This window comes from Gobius niger, assembly GCF_951799975.1.
Source record: "Gobius niger genome assembly, chromosome: 23".
Taxonomy (NCBI): Eukaryota; Metazoa; Chordata; class Actinopteri; order Gobiiformes; family Gobiidae; genus Gobius; species Gobius niger.
In genome coordinates, this window is record NC_136874.1 from 1,999,656 (window position 1) to 2,015,675 (window position 16,020).

Consider the following 16,020-nt stretch of genomic DNA (forward strand, 5'->3'; position numbering starts at 1 on the left):
TTTAGACTTTGGACAAAAATATCAATAAGTTAATGTCGAAACTGCTGTTTGGAAGATTTATCTCTGTTGTTGAGAAATGTGGGGAAAATGTGAGGAAGAAAATGGACAAAACTGGGGAAAATGGAGGGAAAAAATGGGGGGAAATTGGGAATAAATAAATAATAATAATAATAAATAAATAAAAGTAGGGAAAATGGGGAGAAAATGAAAAGAAAAAAAAAGTGGTTAAAAATGGGGGGAAATTTGGAAAAAATAAATAATAATAAAAAATAAATGAATTGATAAAAGTGGGAAAAATAGGAGGACAAAATGTTTGAAAATGGGAATAATAATAATAATAATAAAAAAATAATAATAAATAAAATCGTGGACAATTTTTGAAAAATTATAATAATAAAAAATAAATCAATAAATGTTGGAAAAATTGTGAAAGACATTTTTTTAAATAAAAGTGGGAAAAAAATGTAAAAATGTGAACAAGAAGTGGTTAAAAATTGTGGTAAATGAATGGTAAAAAGTGGAAAAAATGGGGGGGGGGTGTTCAATTTTGAGGAAAAAATTGAGAAGAATTATTTTTTTTATGCCCTTTTGTAATGTGTTCATCTGTTCAGGACAATTATCTTTTTGAGTGGCAGTGTTTAATCAGTGGTTCAGTTCATCCAGTGGCTGAGATATAAAAAACCGAGTCACAGTTTGATATAAAACACTGACTCATTATCTTCAGTATCTGACGGACAGTTTGGTTTTAATATAAATGAATTGTGTTCCAGGAGGAGACGATGAGGTCCCGGTGGGTCTCTCCTCTGGCCCTGCTCCTGGTTCTTGTCTCTGATCTAAACCCGGCCTCGTCTTCGGACTCGGAGAAACCCAACTTCGTCCTGATCATGGTGGACGACATGGGCATCGGCGACCTGGGCTGCTACGGCAACAAGACGCTCCAGTAAAGTCCCTTCCAGATGTTTGAGGTAAATCTGAGGGAAGAAAGTGCTGAAGGTTTCCTCTCTGGTCCAGGACTCCGAACGTGGACCGCCTGGCGTCCGAGGGGGCGAAGCTCACGCAGCACATCGCCGCCGCGCCGCTGTGCTCGCCGAGCCGCGCCGCCTTCCTCACGGGCAGATATCCCGTACGCACCGGTACAGACCACAGCTTTACTGAAGCAGGTCCTCAGTACTGCAGTACTGCAGTAGTCGTGTACTTTTACGTGTGTTCCAGGCGTGGTGGGAGTGGGTCGGTTGGGAGTCTTCATCACGAACGCCGCCTCAGGAGGTCTTCCTCGCTCTGAGGTCACCTTCGCCTCCATCGCCCAGAAACAAGGATACGAGACGGCGCTGATCGGTGAGGACGGCCACTAGTGCTACTACTACTACTACTACTACTACTACTACTACTGCTACTGCTGCTGATACTACTACTACTACTACAACTACTACTACTACCACTACTGTGGAATGCACTTCCGGTACAGCTTCGAAACATCACTGAGTTGAGTGTTTTTAAATCACAGTTGAAGACACATTTTATCAGAAAAGCCTTCGATACAGAACCACCGACTCGACTGCTGTTTTCATGTGTTTTTGTATTTACTGTTGTCTACTGTGATTCTTGTTTTTATCCTGGAAAGTGCTCTGGGCACCTTTTGGTTGTTGTTGGGCGCTATACAAATAACATTTGATTGATTGATACTACTGCTACTACTACTACAAGTACTACTAGTACTACTGCTACTACTACTACAGCACGGTAGCGCAGCGGTTAGCGCTCTCGCTTCACAGCTAGAAGGTCCCGGGTTCAATTCCCACCTGGAAGGGGCCTTTCTGTGTGGAGTTTGCATGTTCTCCCCGTGTCTGCGTAGGTTTCCTCTGGGTACTACCACTAAAAACATGTACAATAGACTCCCCTCTGGGGCCAGGACTCCCCTGAAAAGGATTCTTAATCTCAGTGGGACTATCCTGGTTAAATAAAGGTCAATAATAATAAAAAATACTACTACAGCTGCTATGACTACTATTGCTGCTACTACTACTGCTGCTACTACTGCTACTGCTACAACCACCACAACTACTGCTACTTCTACAACTATTACTGCTACTTTTAATGAGGCCAGTGTTTTTGTACAGCGCAGTAATTCAAAGTTACATAAAATGATAAGACGCCATAAAGTCAGTCTGTAAAACATGGTAATCGCGCAGAGGAGAAACTTCAGTGTAATATTCACCACAAACATGAGAACTCTTTATCCAATTTAACATCATTAGAATGAACTGAATATGTTTGGTGGAAATGGGTTCACCAGCTGACCCCTGACCCCCGACCCCTGACCCCCGACCCCTGAAGTTCTTCTGTATCTCCAGGAAAATGGCACCTGGGCCTGAACTGCGAGACGAGCACAGACCACTGCCACCACCCCAACCGCCACGGCTTCAGATACTTTTGGGGTTTCCCTCTGACCAACATGCGGGACTGTGGCCCGGGCGGCGGCACCGTGTTCGCCCTGGAGAAGTACCTCCCGCTCAGGACGGCGGCCGCGCTCCTACTGTCCACCGTGGTCCTGTACGGCGCCGGGCTGCTCCCCGTCCCGAGGGCTCTGGCCGTCGGGGCGGCGGCGCTGCTCGTCCTCGCCCCGGGTTTGTTCGCCGCGTTCCTGAAGGTCGTCCCGTACATGAACTGCGTCCTGATGCGGGACGGCGCCATCCTGGAGCAGCCGTTTTCCTACACGAATCTGACGCAGAGGATGACGAGGGAGGCCGTGGGGTTCATGGAGAGGTGAGGCTACATCGTCCACGGGATCGTATCCAAAAATATACAGTATCCAGGTTATCTCCAGTGTCAAGGAATGGGGAGAAAATGGGCAGAAAATGTATACAAAATTGGGAAAAAATTGGTTAAAGAATGGGAAAAAATCTGGAAAATAGAGAGAAAAAATGCACTGATGTCGTTTTATGCTGAGAAAAAAATAGACAAAATAGAGATTTTTTTTTTTTTAATATTGGGAAAAATGTAGGTTGAGAAAAAGGTTGAGAAAAAAACAGACATAATTGTGGAAAAATTGGAAAACATTTGATAACTAAAATTAGGAAAAACTGAGAAAAAAATTAGAAACATTGGGGAAAATGGCCTAAAGAAAGTGGGGAAAATTGTGAAATAAAAACAGGGAAAAATTGGCTAAAGAAAGTGGAAAGAATGGTTAAAATTTTGAAAAAAGTTGAGAAAAAAATAGACAAAATTAAAGGTATACAGGAGGATTTTCCCGAATTTTAGGAAAGAACCGCCCTCTCCACTTTTTAAAAAGAAATGTGCATGCGCAACGCTCTACCTGCCTCCGAGGAGGAAGAATCTCCCAAAAACACTCTTGGTCTTGGCCATTTTCAAACGACTCGGTGCGTTCTGCGAGCAGCAATGAACAGCTGACAGCGTAACTCACATAGGCTTGAAAGTGCGCATGCGCAGAAATTAACAAGGGACGAGCGCGCACAACGGCCTTACGTAGGCAAATCACCAGAATGATTGACAATTAGGACCAATCGTCTTGATGATCCACCCGGAAATAGAACATCCTCCGCTATACCTTTAAGGGGAAAAAATGAAATATTGGGAAAAATTAAGGGGAAAAAAGTAAATAAAAATTTAGAAAAAAATGAGAAAAGAGTTGAGGGAAAAAGGGAATAAAGTTGAGGAAAAAATATGAAAAAGGGGTTAACAAATGGTTGAAGAAAGTGGAAAGAATGAGAATTTTTTTTGAAAAAAGTTGAGAAAAAAATTCTCAAACAGACAAAATTGGGGGAAAATTGGAAAAAAAATAGAACATTGGGAAAAATGGCCTCAAGAAAGTGGGGAAAATGGTGAAATAAAAACAGGGAAAAAATTGGCTAAAGAAAGTGGAAAGAATGGTTAAAAATTCCGAAAAAAGTTGAGAAAAAAAATGGACAAAATTAAGGGGAAAAAATGAAATATTCGGAAAAATAAAGGGAAAAAATGTAAATAAAAATTTAGGAAAAAATGAGAAAAGAGTTGAGGGAAATAAGTTGAGACAAAGAAAAAGAAATGGGGGGAAGAAATGGTTGAAGAAAGTGGAAAGAATGACATTTTTTTTTAAACAATGTTTAGAAAAAAATAGACGAAATCGGGGGGAAATTGGAAAAAAAAGTGGATATTAAAATTAGGAAACATTTTGAAAAAAAAAACTCAGAAACATTGGGAACAATGGGCTAAGGAAAATGGGGAAAATGGTGCAATAAAAATCGGGAAAACACTTAAGAACTTCTGGTCTCTGGTGTCTCCAGGAGCGCGGATCGGCCCTTCCTGCTGTTCCTCTCGTTCCTGCAGGTGCACACGGCGCTGTTCGCCTCGGCCCGGTTCACAGGTTCGAGTCCTCACGGCCTCTACGGAGACGCCGTGCACGAGGTCGACTGGAGCGTGGGTAAGGAGCTCGAGCACCCCCCGCTTTAACTGAGGGCATTTTCTTTTTTCAAGAACAGACAAACTGGAGAAAATGTGCTCGGATCAGGTGGGGGCTAAGAGGTTATTTCACATATTCCTTGTGCATTTGTGGCATTAAAAACACAGTGATTGTGCAGTAAAATGGCCTTAAAAGCAGTTAAAACCAGCCAAAATGAGGATCCTCCGCCTCCCGCTGTAAACTCCCACTCGTCTGCTCCGTCCAAAGCCGATCGATGCCACGTCTCCCCATAACTGCTTTGTTTATCGACTCTCCCGCAGAGACAGCCGCCTCTTAAGCGGGTCTAAAGGAGAGCGTTAGCCGTTAGCAGTTAGCCACGGCCGGTTGTAAACACGCTGAACTCTGGCCTTTGTAGTTCCCGGGAGGACGGGGGCCGGACTACAAATCGATTGCTCCATTACTTTAATTAATTCACCCGCTTTTGCTCCGAGCGCGTGGGTTTTCCCTGCAGATCCCGGGCTTCTCTTTAACGTTTAAGCCTCTTCTTGTTGATGTGATGAAGTTGCTTTGTTGTCGGCGGATCCCAGGTCAGATCCTGCAGACTCTGGAGCGACTGGGGCTGAGCGAGAACACCCTGGTTTATCTGACCTCGGATCAGGGGGCGCACCTGGAGGAGGGGACGAACGGCGGACACAACGGCATCTACAAAGGTAAACGCTCCACACACTCGTCTCCTGCAGCGGAACCCGAGATAAACCTCATGTGTTTTACAGCCGGGAAGTCCACAAACTTTGAGGGCGGGATCCGGGTCCCGGGGCTGGTCCGGTGGCCCGGGAAGATCCGTCCCGGACTGGAGATCCACGACGCCACCAGCAACATGGACGTGTTCCCCAGCGTGGTGCAGCTGAGCGGGGGGCAGCTGCCGCGGGACAGGTGACACAGTTTTTGACAGCCCTTTTAGTTTTAGTCTTTTGGATGAAAATGCTTTTAGTTTTAATCACATTTTAGTCAAGTTTAGTCAGTATCATTATAAAAAGTAATTGGGATAAATAATCATCTCTTGGCTTTATAGCTTTTGACAAACACCACAATAAACAGAAGTGTCATAGTGAACAGGACTTTTCCCAAAAGCACGCGCTCTCCTCGTCCTTTGATCATCACTTCACTGATCCACCTTTTTCCCCAAATTGGATTAATTTACCCACAATTAAAGGTCCTATTTCATGCAAAATCTACTTTTATTTCCTTATCAAAAACACCCCGAGAGTGGTTTGTGGCTTCATTCACGCAGTTCTCAGTAATCCTCCTGAATCCTGCTCTGAGCAGCTGCTCCACCCTCTCCTGGTGAACCACTAACCTGCTCAGTGTCGTCAGGGCGGAACGAAGTGCTCGACGTCTGTAATGTCATATCTTAATTCTATGTTTATGGCCTGATTTTAATTTGTAAAACAGCGTTTTCATTATTTCTGTCGTAAGAAAGAAATCAATGAAAAAAAAAAAAGGAAAAGAAAAGTGCCCGAAGCATTTCCAGGTCACCTGCGGACAAAACAACCTGAGCGTCGGAACAGATCAGTCATGTTTGCGCTGAAAGTTGTGAAGAAGGAGCTCTTTGTAAACTACTCTCATCTTAACTACCGATAATGTCACGGAAAAGCGCGTTTGGGTCGGATGTTGTTTTTTCTCTCCGGGATTCGACTTTCACCAGAATAGTGTTTTCTGTCTCTTGATGGATGTTTGATGAACCTTCACCAGAATCAAAGTGGATTAACTTTTATGACCAACGCAAGTCCGCTAATGTGATGGAGAGGCCAGGACAGAGCGGTGGTGAGTCAAAACCATCATTTATGAAGCTGTGTTGCAGATGTCAACTCCTTATAACTGCATCATGAAATAACTTCACTTTTTGCTGTGGTATTTTAATTTTATACTGTAAAGTTGTATGTGCGGAGAGAGGGGGTGGAGTCAACTGAATCGAAGCGTTGTGTCTTCCGGGTTTGAAAAATACCTCGAGTGGTAGAGGTACAATATATCACATAAATGCCTTTACTTTACTTTGCAATGGCTAAAATATCAGGATTCAGATCCTTTAAAACGCTCACTTTTTTTTTTTCTTCAATAAACTCGATATTGTGACTTTGCAAATCTTCCAAACTGCAATTTCGATCCTACTTTCTATTACATCAACTTCCCCTGGAAACTCGCATCGTCCTAATTTTCTACTTTCTAACTTTTTATTCGAGATTTATTCTAACCTTTGAAACTGTCGTGTAAATTAAACTTTGGGCCATAATTAATGAAGAAGCTGAAACTGCTTCACCAACTCATTTTTCAAGCATTTTTTTCTGTTTTCTGCTGGTGTGAGTCACAAAGGACTTCCCTGTGTTCTCCTCAGGGCCATCGATGGGCGCCCCCTGCTGGACCTGCTGCTCGCTCAGACTCAGGGCTCTGGTCACGAGTTCATGTTCCACTACTGTCACTCCACTCTGCAGGCCGTGCGCTGGAGCCCCAGACACAGTGAGTGTTTCCTGGTCTGGATGATACACTTTAGAACTTGGAAATCTGACTCCTGTCCCGTGTCCCGCAGGCCGCTCCGTGTGGAAGGCCTTTTACTTCACTCCGAACTTCCACCCTCCGAACTCGAGCGGCTGCTTCCACACTCTCGTCTGCTTCTGCTCGGCCGAACATGTCATGGCCCACGACCCGCCGCTGCTGTACGACCTGTCCCGGGACCCGTCCGAGTCCACGCCGCTGGGCCCGGAGTCGGAGAAGGACTTCCATAATATCATCGACGCCATGGAGCGAGCGGCGAGGGAGCACCGCGCCTCACTGCAGCCCAGGGAGAGCGAGATGACGGCGGGGAAGGTGGTGCCCAAGCCCTGGCTCCAGCCGTGCTGCTCCTCCGTCACCCGGCTCTGCGCCTGCAGCAGGAACTGACCCGGGACTGAAGCAGAACTGAGACTAAACCCAGGAAACACTTTTTAAATGCACTGATGTCGTTTTATGCTGAGGCTTTTATTGTGAAGGGATAATGAGGATCTTATCATTGAGGGTGTTGTTTAGGTCGACTCGAGGTCGGCGATACTGACAAAATATAGTATCTTTTGGGGACTTTCTCATTAAAAATGAAACATTTCTGCAAACCATCAGAAATATGCAAAAATCAGCTGCAAATATGTACATTTACAATTGTCCTGAACAGACGACAAAAGGGCAGGAGGATTCGATATCAATAAACCTGGTGGAGGTGGTGGTGCGCTCGGCAGAGAGGATCCTAAACGGACATTAACACTCAGAGATGCCGACACAGGGCTGAGAGGATCGGACACCAGCCACCCTGATAATAACCTGTCCTCCCGGCTTCCAACAGGGGGCGATGCTGCCGTATCAAGACTAAAACTGAGGATGAGGAGTAGCTTCTCAAACTGCTTCCTCGCTCCTCCACAAGTTTTACTATTGCAACAACACCTCATAGATAAAACTAACCTGCCTCATGTCTGATTCCAGTGGGTGAAGAATCCAACACTTGGTGAATTCTGCTTCACAATGACGGGAAGAGCCGATGTCACAGACCCGGGTTTTGGGCCTGTTTGGCAGATTCTAAGTTCCTGTAAAACAGGGAAGTGAATGAGACAAGAGACAGGTGAAGTTTGTCAATGCCTCGAATGTATCATAAACTTACAGCTTCAACTGTTTCTTATGTGCAAAATATGCAATAAATTGTCCCTCATGTACAGAACTACTTAAATTACTTTGTTACTTTAATAAAATTCACAAGATATGAATGACCTGTTTTTATTTACCTTTTAGCTATTTATCTATTTAACCTGTCTTATTTATTACTCTTTTTAACCAAGATGCCTTTAATGCCTTTAATGCCTGGAGCTGGACTGCGTTTTAACATATAGTTAGCTTAGCTAGTTTAGCTTATCTCCGACTAGCTCGGCTCATGACTTGCGTGGTAATAATACATGTCAGGCTTAGTTTAAGCTTCTAACTTTTTAAATATGTTTTTAAAACTAGTAAACAAGTATTGTCTTTCTTCCCAATGACATATAAACACATTACACATGTCAGGAAACCTTTGTAGCTTTGTAATAAAATGTACCAACACAAAATGGCGCCGCGGCGTCTCCTCCTTGACTTAGCTTTTCCCGTCTTCTCACATGCTCAAAACTCAACAAAAATGCAGTGTTTACTTATAACGTCACATTTAGCTGTTTTCCTTATATTTTCCGACCCATATTATGTGGTTTATACTCGTTACTAACCTGTAAAACAGGGAAATTAATGACACGGGTGAAGTTTCACAAAACCGTCCCACGGAGTCACGCGCCACCTCCTGGCCTGGGTGTGTAACTACAACTACAACTCTCCTAAAATCAAACAAATTGGACGATACAAAGGAACATTTCACTGCATGTTATACTATGTGTGTAACATGCAGTATGTGTGTGTTCTACATTGTTTAGCTGGATCCTATTGTACATCTTTTTCTTTAACTGCAGAGAGTCCATACTGGCCCTGAAGAAAGCCTCAAACAGCAGCTGATGAGCTAAAGACATTTGAGACCTACATGTTTCTTCTTCTGAAACACTGAAGAGGCACAGCTGCAGCACAGAGGAGGCGTCACAAGAAGAGCCACAGGAGGAGGAGGAATCCGGGCAAGACTCACAGCTAAGCCACACATGCCTTCTATTGTTCTGTTCTTTTTCTCCAATTCAAATTTGCATCATCCAAGTCACTTCCTTTAACACTGTCCCTGGACCGACAGCATCAGCGCTTGGATCTAAAGTTATATATATGGCTTTCTGTGTCTGTTTTTGGTTAGCTTTTTCTTCGACACCAGGATGGATGGTTTTTGGGGAAATTCAAAATGATTTTCCGCCACTTCTGCAGGTTTTAGAGTCGCTTTGGCACAAACCTGTCGAGCAGTGTCATTATTCTCCCGGGCATTTCCATTTAATACCAGCTGGAGTGAAATCGAATGCTTTTTAATGGCATTTAAGGCGTTCGTTTTTGTAATAATGAATGAAGCGACTCCCTCTTCCCGTCCTCTCTCTCATGTTCGAAGCTGTTCCTCCCGAGAGTCGAGGTCTTTGAAGAACTGAGCGCGTTCCCCTGCGCTCGAGTGGGATTTCCAATTTCATTTCCTGCAGCAAAGAAACGTGAGTATTTTTCTGAAAGGTTCCCCCCCCAGAGGAATAAAATCAATGCTTGAAAGGAAGACGAGGAATAAAGAGAGGAAGATGTTTTTGATTGGAGACGAGAGAGACGAGGATTGGACTAAAGGAGGAAACGCTTCAATCAAGTGGAGTCTGTGTGGCTTAAACACGGAGGAAATGTACAGGGACTAAACCAGGACTTAAGGGACTGGGCTGAATATGGGCGAAAGTAGAGGTGGTGATATGCAAATGTACAATACTGAGTTCATCTCTAATGTCAAGAAATGTGGGGGAAAATGTGGAAAAAAATAAGGAACATTTGAGGAAAGTGGGGGGGGGGGGATGGAAAAGAAAATGGGGAAAACTGTATTAAAAAAGGGGAAAAAAACTTCCAATATTGTGTCACACTGTGTCGGTCGGCTTCATTGTTTCGGCGCCATCTGGTGGTGAAAAAGCATGAGCTTTGAAAATAGCAAACTCAACACTGACTGAGCTGTGACATCTGAGAGTGATAGTCCTGCCTTAGCCCTGGTGTTGAAAGTTTTTGCCCTGGTTTAAAGCAGAACTTAGTAACTTGTTTAAAAGGTGTGAAACGTGTAGAGAAAGGGCTTATTATCGTTAATAAAAATAGAATCATAAAATGTTGTTTTAAAATCAAAACTGCTGCATGGTTTTCATCTAACGCTACAATATTAAAGGGAAAAAAGAAGTGTGTTTTCCTTGGTAGGGTGTGTGTGTTTTTGTTTTGTTTGTTTACAGGAAACATGGAGCCGTCCACATCTGGGAGTGAACATCGCACCAGCAGAGGGCGTCCTGACCCAACACCACACCAACACAGCTCGAGCGGGACGTGGGACCTGTGATTTCTCAGGAGGACGCTGCTCTTGGTAAACGGTAAATGGTCTCAACTTGCAGCATGTAGCGCTTTGCATCAGGGAACCACTCACTCCTTTACACTCTCATTCATGCTCCGATGTGTGCAGGTACCGAGGCAAGGACCCAACCACAGTGCGCACCTGCAGGAGCCGGGATTCCAACCCCTGACCTTCTGATCATGGGACGACCCGTTGTCTTCCTCTCTTGTTGGAAGTGGCAGGTCACTGGAGTGCACAGAGTCCTCAAAGAGGAGCTCCAGCTGAGGTGAGACGGTGCTGCAGCGGTGCCTTCTGACTGTGCAGCTCCATGGAGCACTTAGAGCAGTGATCAATAAACTGACATAAATCCTTTCCGTAGGGTTAAAGGGATGATTGGGGGGTCTTTCATCTCCCCCTGGTGTCTCTGGCCAGAAAACCACACATGTAACTTTCAATACACACTAATAGAATCATGAAGAAGAAGCTAACAGGCTAACGGGCAAAGCTAACTGTGGGCTAGCACCACTTAAACAGTATTTACAGCCAAGTTTGAGTGAAAAAAATGATCTGCATTATGTAATTGGATGAACAATCTCCCTCTTTGTCTTTTCTGTCGGCGTAGTATTTACTCTCACGGACAATTAATGAGTAAAAAAACCTGCAGTGGCGCTTATGGCCTCTAGGGGCATGAGTAACTTAGTTCTATAAATGAATTACAGCCTTAAATGTAATTCAAAAGCGCTCAATTGGATTCAAATTACATCGTTTTCAATACGAGTTTTATTCGAAATCACGAAATAAAAACATACATTTAAACCTGGCTCTGTTCATTATTTAGATTTTGTCTGCAAACATAATCATCAGACAAAGCTTTAAAGTGATATCTCTTAAACGTCGTCTCGCCAAGAAAATGTGAGGAAAAGGTGGTTAAAAACATGGTGAAAAATGTGGAGAAAAGATAAGAGAAAATGAGGGAAATAATAGGAAAACACTGACAAAATAAGGAAAAATGTGTGGAAGAAGTGGGGGGTAAACGGATTAAAAAAATGTGATAAATTTGGGAAAAATTAAGAAAAAATAGGGGAAGAAATTGTTGGAAATTTCTGAAAAAAATAGAAAGAAATTGGAAAAATAGGGGGGGAAAAGTGAAGGAAAAAAAAGTGAAAAAAAAATTCTGCCTTAATCAACAGAATTTCTGCCTTAATCAACAGTAATTTAAATCAAAATCTCTTAAATGCGTTCTCTTCTTCACATTCTCCGTAAAAGCGTCCGAATGGTCCGGTCAGCTGATCCAGTTCTCTCTGTGCAGGAAGCGCAGCGCGTCGGCGAATCCCTCTTTGTGAAAGCGCTTCATGTCATCGTGAGACGGAGGGAACAGAGCGCGGTTCAGGCGTTTGATGTTCTCCACAGAAAACTGATGAGGAAAAAAAACGAGAAAATCCGGTCAGAAAAGCGAGTGATGCAAGAAGAAGAAGAATCGAGAGAGAGGGGAGTTCAAACTGAGCAGGACTTTGACGTGTTTTTTCTTTTTAAAGCAGTGATGTAGAGACTTGTTACGCACCATAACCTTCATGTTGGCCAGGTGCAGGTGCCTGTGAGAGCGCCCCCTGTGGACGGGGCACACGTCCTGCGGTCCGGAGAAGGGGGACACGGTGATGGTGCGACCGGAGGGGAGGATGGGGAGGCTGTCCGTGAAACCGCCGTCCACCCAGGTCTGAACAGAGACACAAACATCAACCAAAAGAAGAAAAAAATACAGAAAAGGGTGAAAATAAAAAGTGTGGAGTCTCATAGAGCGACTGAAGCAGGGGGGGTTAACGAGTCAGAGAAATGTTCAACCTTGATCCTGTGAAGAGCCACAGGGGCGGTAGTTTATTCTGATTAAATATAATGTGACCGTTATATTTAATCACAATAAACCATAACTTTATGCCTTTTTCTTTTCTTTTCTTAGATGTAATAGTTTTACTCCTCACCAAGATTGAGATAAAGTGACATTTTGTGCTGTTCTGCTCTGACTAGGACAGAATTAGATTTGTTGATTTTTAATGCTGGGGTGTGTTTGTGGGGGGGGCCCTGCCCACTGAGCCCCCTCCTCTGATCTGCCCCTGGCCTGTGGCTCAGTGCAGCTCGGTCCTGACTGGACTGTGCAGAGAACGCACTCTCAGCTGCACAAAACTCATTAACTTTAATCCGGATCCTCTGGACGAATGAGAGTCTGTTTATGCTGCATTTAATACAGTTTCAGTCACATGTGAAAGAAAAGTCATGACTTTGTCTATTTCCGTGTTATGATGTCGCGCTTCACATCATATTATCATATTATCATCACATTAGAGCTCCGCTTTTTTCTATTTCCTAATTTAGATCTTGTACTGTGAATATGAGGCCAACTTTCATCAAATAAAGAGTAGCTGATCAGAACCGTGAAACGCACAGGAGCTGATCCCAGAGCCTCGATCTGCCAGACTGTTGTTTAACCCACATCCCGCTGTGAGTGATGGTGCACGGGCACCTTTTACACACCGCCTCCAAAAGGAGGAGATACAGACTCTCACTCATGTGTAGAGATGGAAACAGGGTCTGTAGGACGATGGCTGGATCTTTGGTCAAGATTCTTAAAGACTGTTATAGTTTCTGGGAAATATGAACCAATTCTTTTGCAAAGAGCTGTATTGTATTACACAGATCCAGTCATGCAAAGAGCCGCACTCTGATTGGCTAAGAGCCACATGCGGCGCGAGAGCTGCAGATGTTGTTAAAGTTTAGTCCCTTTGTCTGCACATGCGTCCTGTGTATGCTTCTCCCGTCTTTAGCCGCTGCTGTCTCCCACAAAGGAAATGACCATATTTGGACAACAGAGCGTTGCCGGGGGGATTTGCCTCCTACAAACTCTCACCTCGCCCCTGAACTCCACCGGCTTCAGTCCGGCGTAGACCGGGACAAAGCTGCTGGCCAGGAGCGCCTGCACAAACAAGACATGTGGGTGACTTTCATGTTTCCTCAGTCAGAGGACGTGAGGGCGTCGGCCGCACCTTCAGCAGCTCTTCTCTGGAGCTGAACTGGGAGACGAGCAGGTTTCTGCCGGTTTTGGAGTGAGTGAGGGAGACGAAGAGGCGGTCAGTGGCTCGGCTGTGGGCGTCCGAGGGAAGGACACCGTCAATGCCTTCGCTGCAAACACACATTCTGTTTCAGTGGGAGCCGGTGCCACAGCGTGTTTCTGTTTCCCCGTGTGTGACGGTGCGTGGGTTTTACCGCAGTTTCTGCATGAAGTCGAACCCAGGAGTGACGGCGCCCAGAGGCTGTCTCCTCACGGCGTCGGCGAATGAGAACGTGAAGTCTTCACACTCCTGAAGGAAACAAAACAGAGGAAAAACAGAAGAAAGAAAACGTTCAGGGCTTGTACCAGGTGGGCAATACATCGTCTACAAGATTATACTGAAAATACTGTTTGGAAGATACACACATTTACAATATCGAGTTTATCTCCAATGTGAAGAAATGTGGAAAAATGGGGGGATATGGAGGAGGAAGAGTGGAGAAAAAAAATTAAAATTGAGGAAAAATAGGGGAAAAGGTGGACAAAAAATTAGGAAAAATTAGGAAAAAATTAACAAAAATGGGGAAAAATCAGGGGAAAAGTGGACAAAAATGGGGGGGGGAAATAGGGGGAAAATAGGGGGAAAAGGTGGACAAGAAATTAGGAAAAAATAGGGGGAAAAGTGGACAAAAATGGGGGAAAATATGAAAAAAAAATAAACGTTGTTTTTTCTGCCCTTTTGTCGTCTGATGTAGAAGTAGAAGATTCTGTACAAGACAATTATCTTATTATTACATATTTCTGATGGTTTGCAAAAACATTGCTTCATCATCGTTAACAAGAAAGTCCCCAAAAATATTGAGATTTTCATTTTTGTCAATATCGCCCAGACATTATTTTCCAAGACATTTAGATTTAATCCCAAGATGATGTTTTACAAAGTCATTTAAGGCCTTTATTTTGGCACCATTCATTGTTTTAGTGTGGAAGGATAAAAGAGGAGTGACCTCGAGTTTCTCCGGCGCCGTGACGACGAGAGCCGCCACCAGAGCCCCGCCCGAGGCTCCGGCGCAGGCCCCGGGACAGGCCCCGGCTCTGGGGCAGTGTCTGAGGAACGCCCCCACCGCCCCCAGGTGGTAGATCCCCATGAACCCGCAGGCGGCGAAGGACAGGTGCGGCCCGGACATTTCCACCTGGACAGGAGGGAGAGAGAGAGGAAAATGACCACGTTATGACATCACTGAGGGATTACAAACCACATGTGATAAAATGAGGGAAAAGTTATGATTTTACTCATTTTGTCCATATTTAGTAACAGACATTTAAGCTTCTTGACTGGAGAGTTCACAGCCCACAGGAGAGGCCTCATTTGAAAGCTAAGTCGACAAAACTGATGCAAACTTTTTTGTTGCATTGTCTGTTTTGACATGTTGCACATTTTTGTCTCGTTTTTGACGCTTTGTGGTGTCGTAACGTGACGTAATTCATGACCTTTAATTCATGACCTTTTTCTTTTTTGTTTGTGTCGTTTTTCGCTGCTTTTCTGTTCGTCGACTAAAATATTTAGTCTTAATTTTAGTCAAAATGATATTTTTTCCGACTAAAATTGGACTTAAACTAAATTAAAAGTTTCTCATGAGACTAAAACTGTGACTAAAATGTCCAGATATTTTAGTCGACTAAAATAAGACTAAATAAAAATGAAAAGAGAGACTAAAATCATCCAAACTTCTATTGACCGTCTGAAAGAGCCTCAGATCATGTAAATTCTCTGCTGAGCTTTGTTCATGTGGAGCAGCTCCATGAAGCAGAGGAACAAGATTAAATATGATTATAATGAATATTATAAATATAAGTCGACTAAATTAGTCTTCATTTTAGTCGACTAAAACTAGACTAAAATTGAAAAGTTTTTTTTGACTAAATCTTGACTAAAATTAAATTACATTTTAGTCAAAAGACTAAAACTAAACTAAAATATGTTGTCTAAATTAACACTGTTTTCTGTTGTTGTTTTTCCTCCATGTTTCCGTCCTGAGTGTTCGGTGCTAATATAGATCGTAACGTGACTGTTTCCACTTATAACACTGACTCTGACGCGACTCTGTCTTACCTTGAGCTTTTCTAACGTCTTCGTGATCAAATCCACCGCAGAGACATGATTGTCAGTGACGGACAAGTCTTGACTTCGCTCCACGTGCTTTAGATTGGGGTAAAGCGGTGTGAAAACAGCTTTATTTGCGGTGACAACCTCCACACGCCGCTTTTGTTTTCGTCCGTCGGCGGAAACGATGACCCGCGACACTTCCGCTCAACTTCACAATAAAACCGCCGATACAAACCGTCAAAATAAAGGCACTTTACCAGATGTTTTTCAAAACAAGGGATTAAATGTCAACAGTGATGCGCGTTTTGTACAAGTTAATCCAAGGAAGTGCAGTGTTACTATATGAGGTACTGGCCTATAGGCTGCAAGCTTTTAGATTTGGGTAAGAAGTTAACCTCTTAACTCCCGCCTGAACCGAGAGCATTTTCTCCAGTTTAGCTTTACTCAAATCCTGTAGGCCA

General features: G+C 43.8%; 2 protein-coding genes across 2 annotated transcripts; one reads left to right on the top strand and one right to left on the bottom strand.

The window, feature by feature from the left end:
* Positions 1 to 779: 779 nt before the first annotated feature.
* sts (steroid sulfatase (microsomal), isozyme S) lies at positions 780 to 7,363 on the top strand (the record flags this gene model as incomplete). Its single annotated transcript, XM_079582033.1, has 9 exons — positions 780 to 940; positions 1,012 to 1,133; positions 1,213 to 1,335; positions 2,352 to 2,763; positions 4,281 to 4,417; positions 4,984 to 5,106; positions 5,170 to 5,329; positions 6,789 to 6,910; positions 6,981 to 7,363. The coding sequence occupies 9 exons, from the start codon at positions 780 to 782 to the stop codon at positions 7,328 to 7,330; spliced, it is 1,710 nt and encodes a 569-aa protein (XP_079438159.1). The 3' UTR covers positions 7,331 to 7,363.
* A 4,331-nt stretch (positions 7,364 to 11,694) lies between these two features.
* Positions 11,695 to 15,725, bottom strand: pnpla4 (patatin-like phospholipase domain containing 4; the record flags this gene model as incomplete). The annotated part of the gene is made up of 7 exons (XM_079581920.1): positions 15,566 to 15,725; positions 14,460 to 14,645; positions 13,668 to 13,762; positions 13,448 to 13,583; positions 13,312 to 13,377; positions 11,974 to 12,126; positions 11,695 to 11,826 (listed from the first exon to the last, which is right to left on the bottom strand). The coding sequence occupies exons 2-7, from the start codon at positions 14,637 to 14,639 to the stop codon at positions 11,695 to 11,697; spliced, it is 762 nt and encodes a 253-aa protein (XP_079438046.1). The 5' UTR covers positions 14,640 to 14,645; positions 15,566 to 15,725.
* Between the last annotated feature and the right edge of the window lie 295 nt (positions 15,726 to 16,020).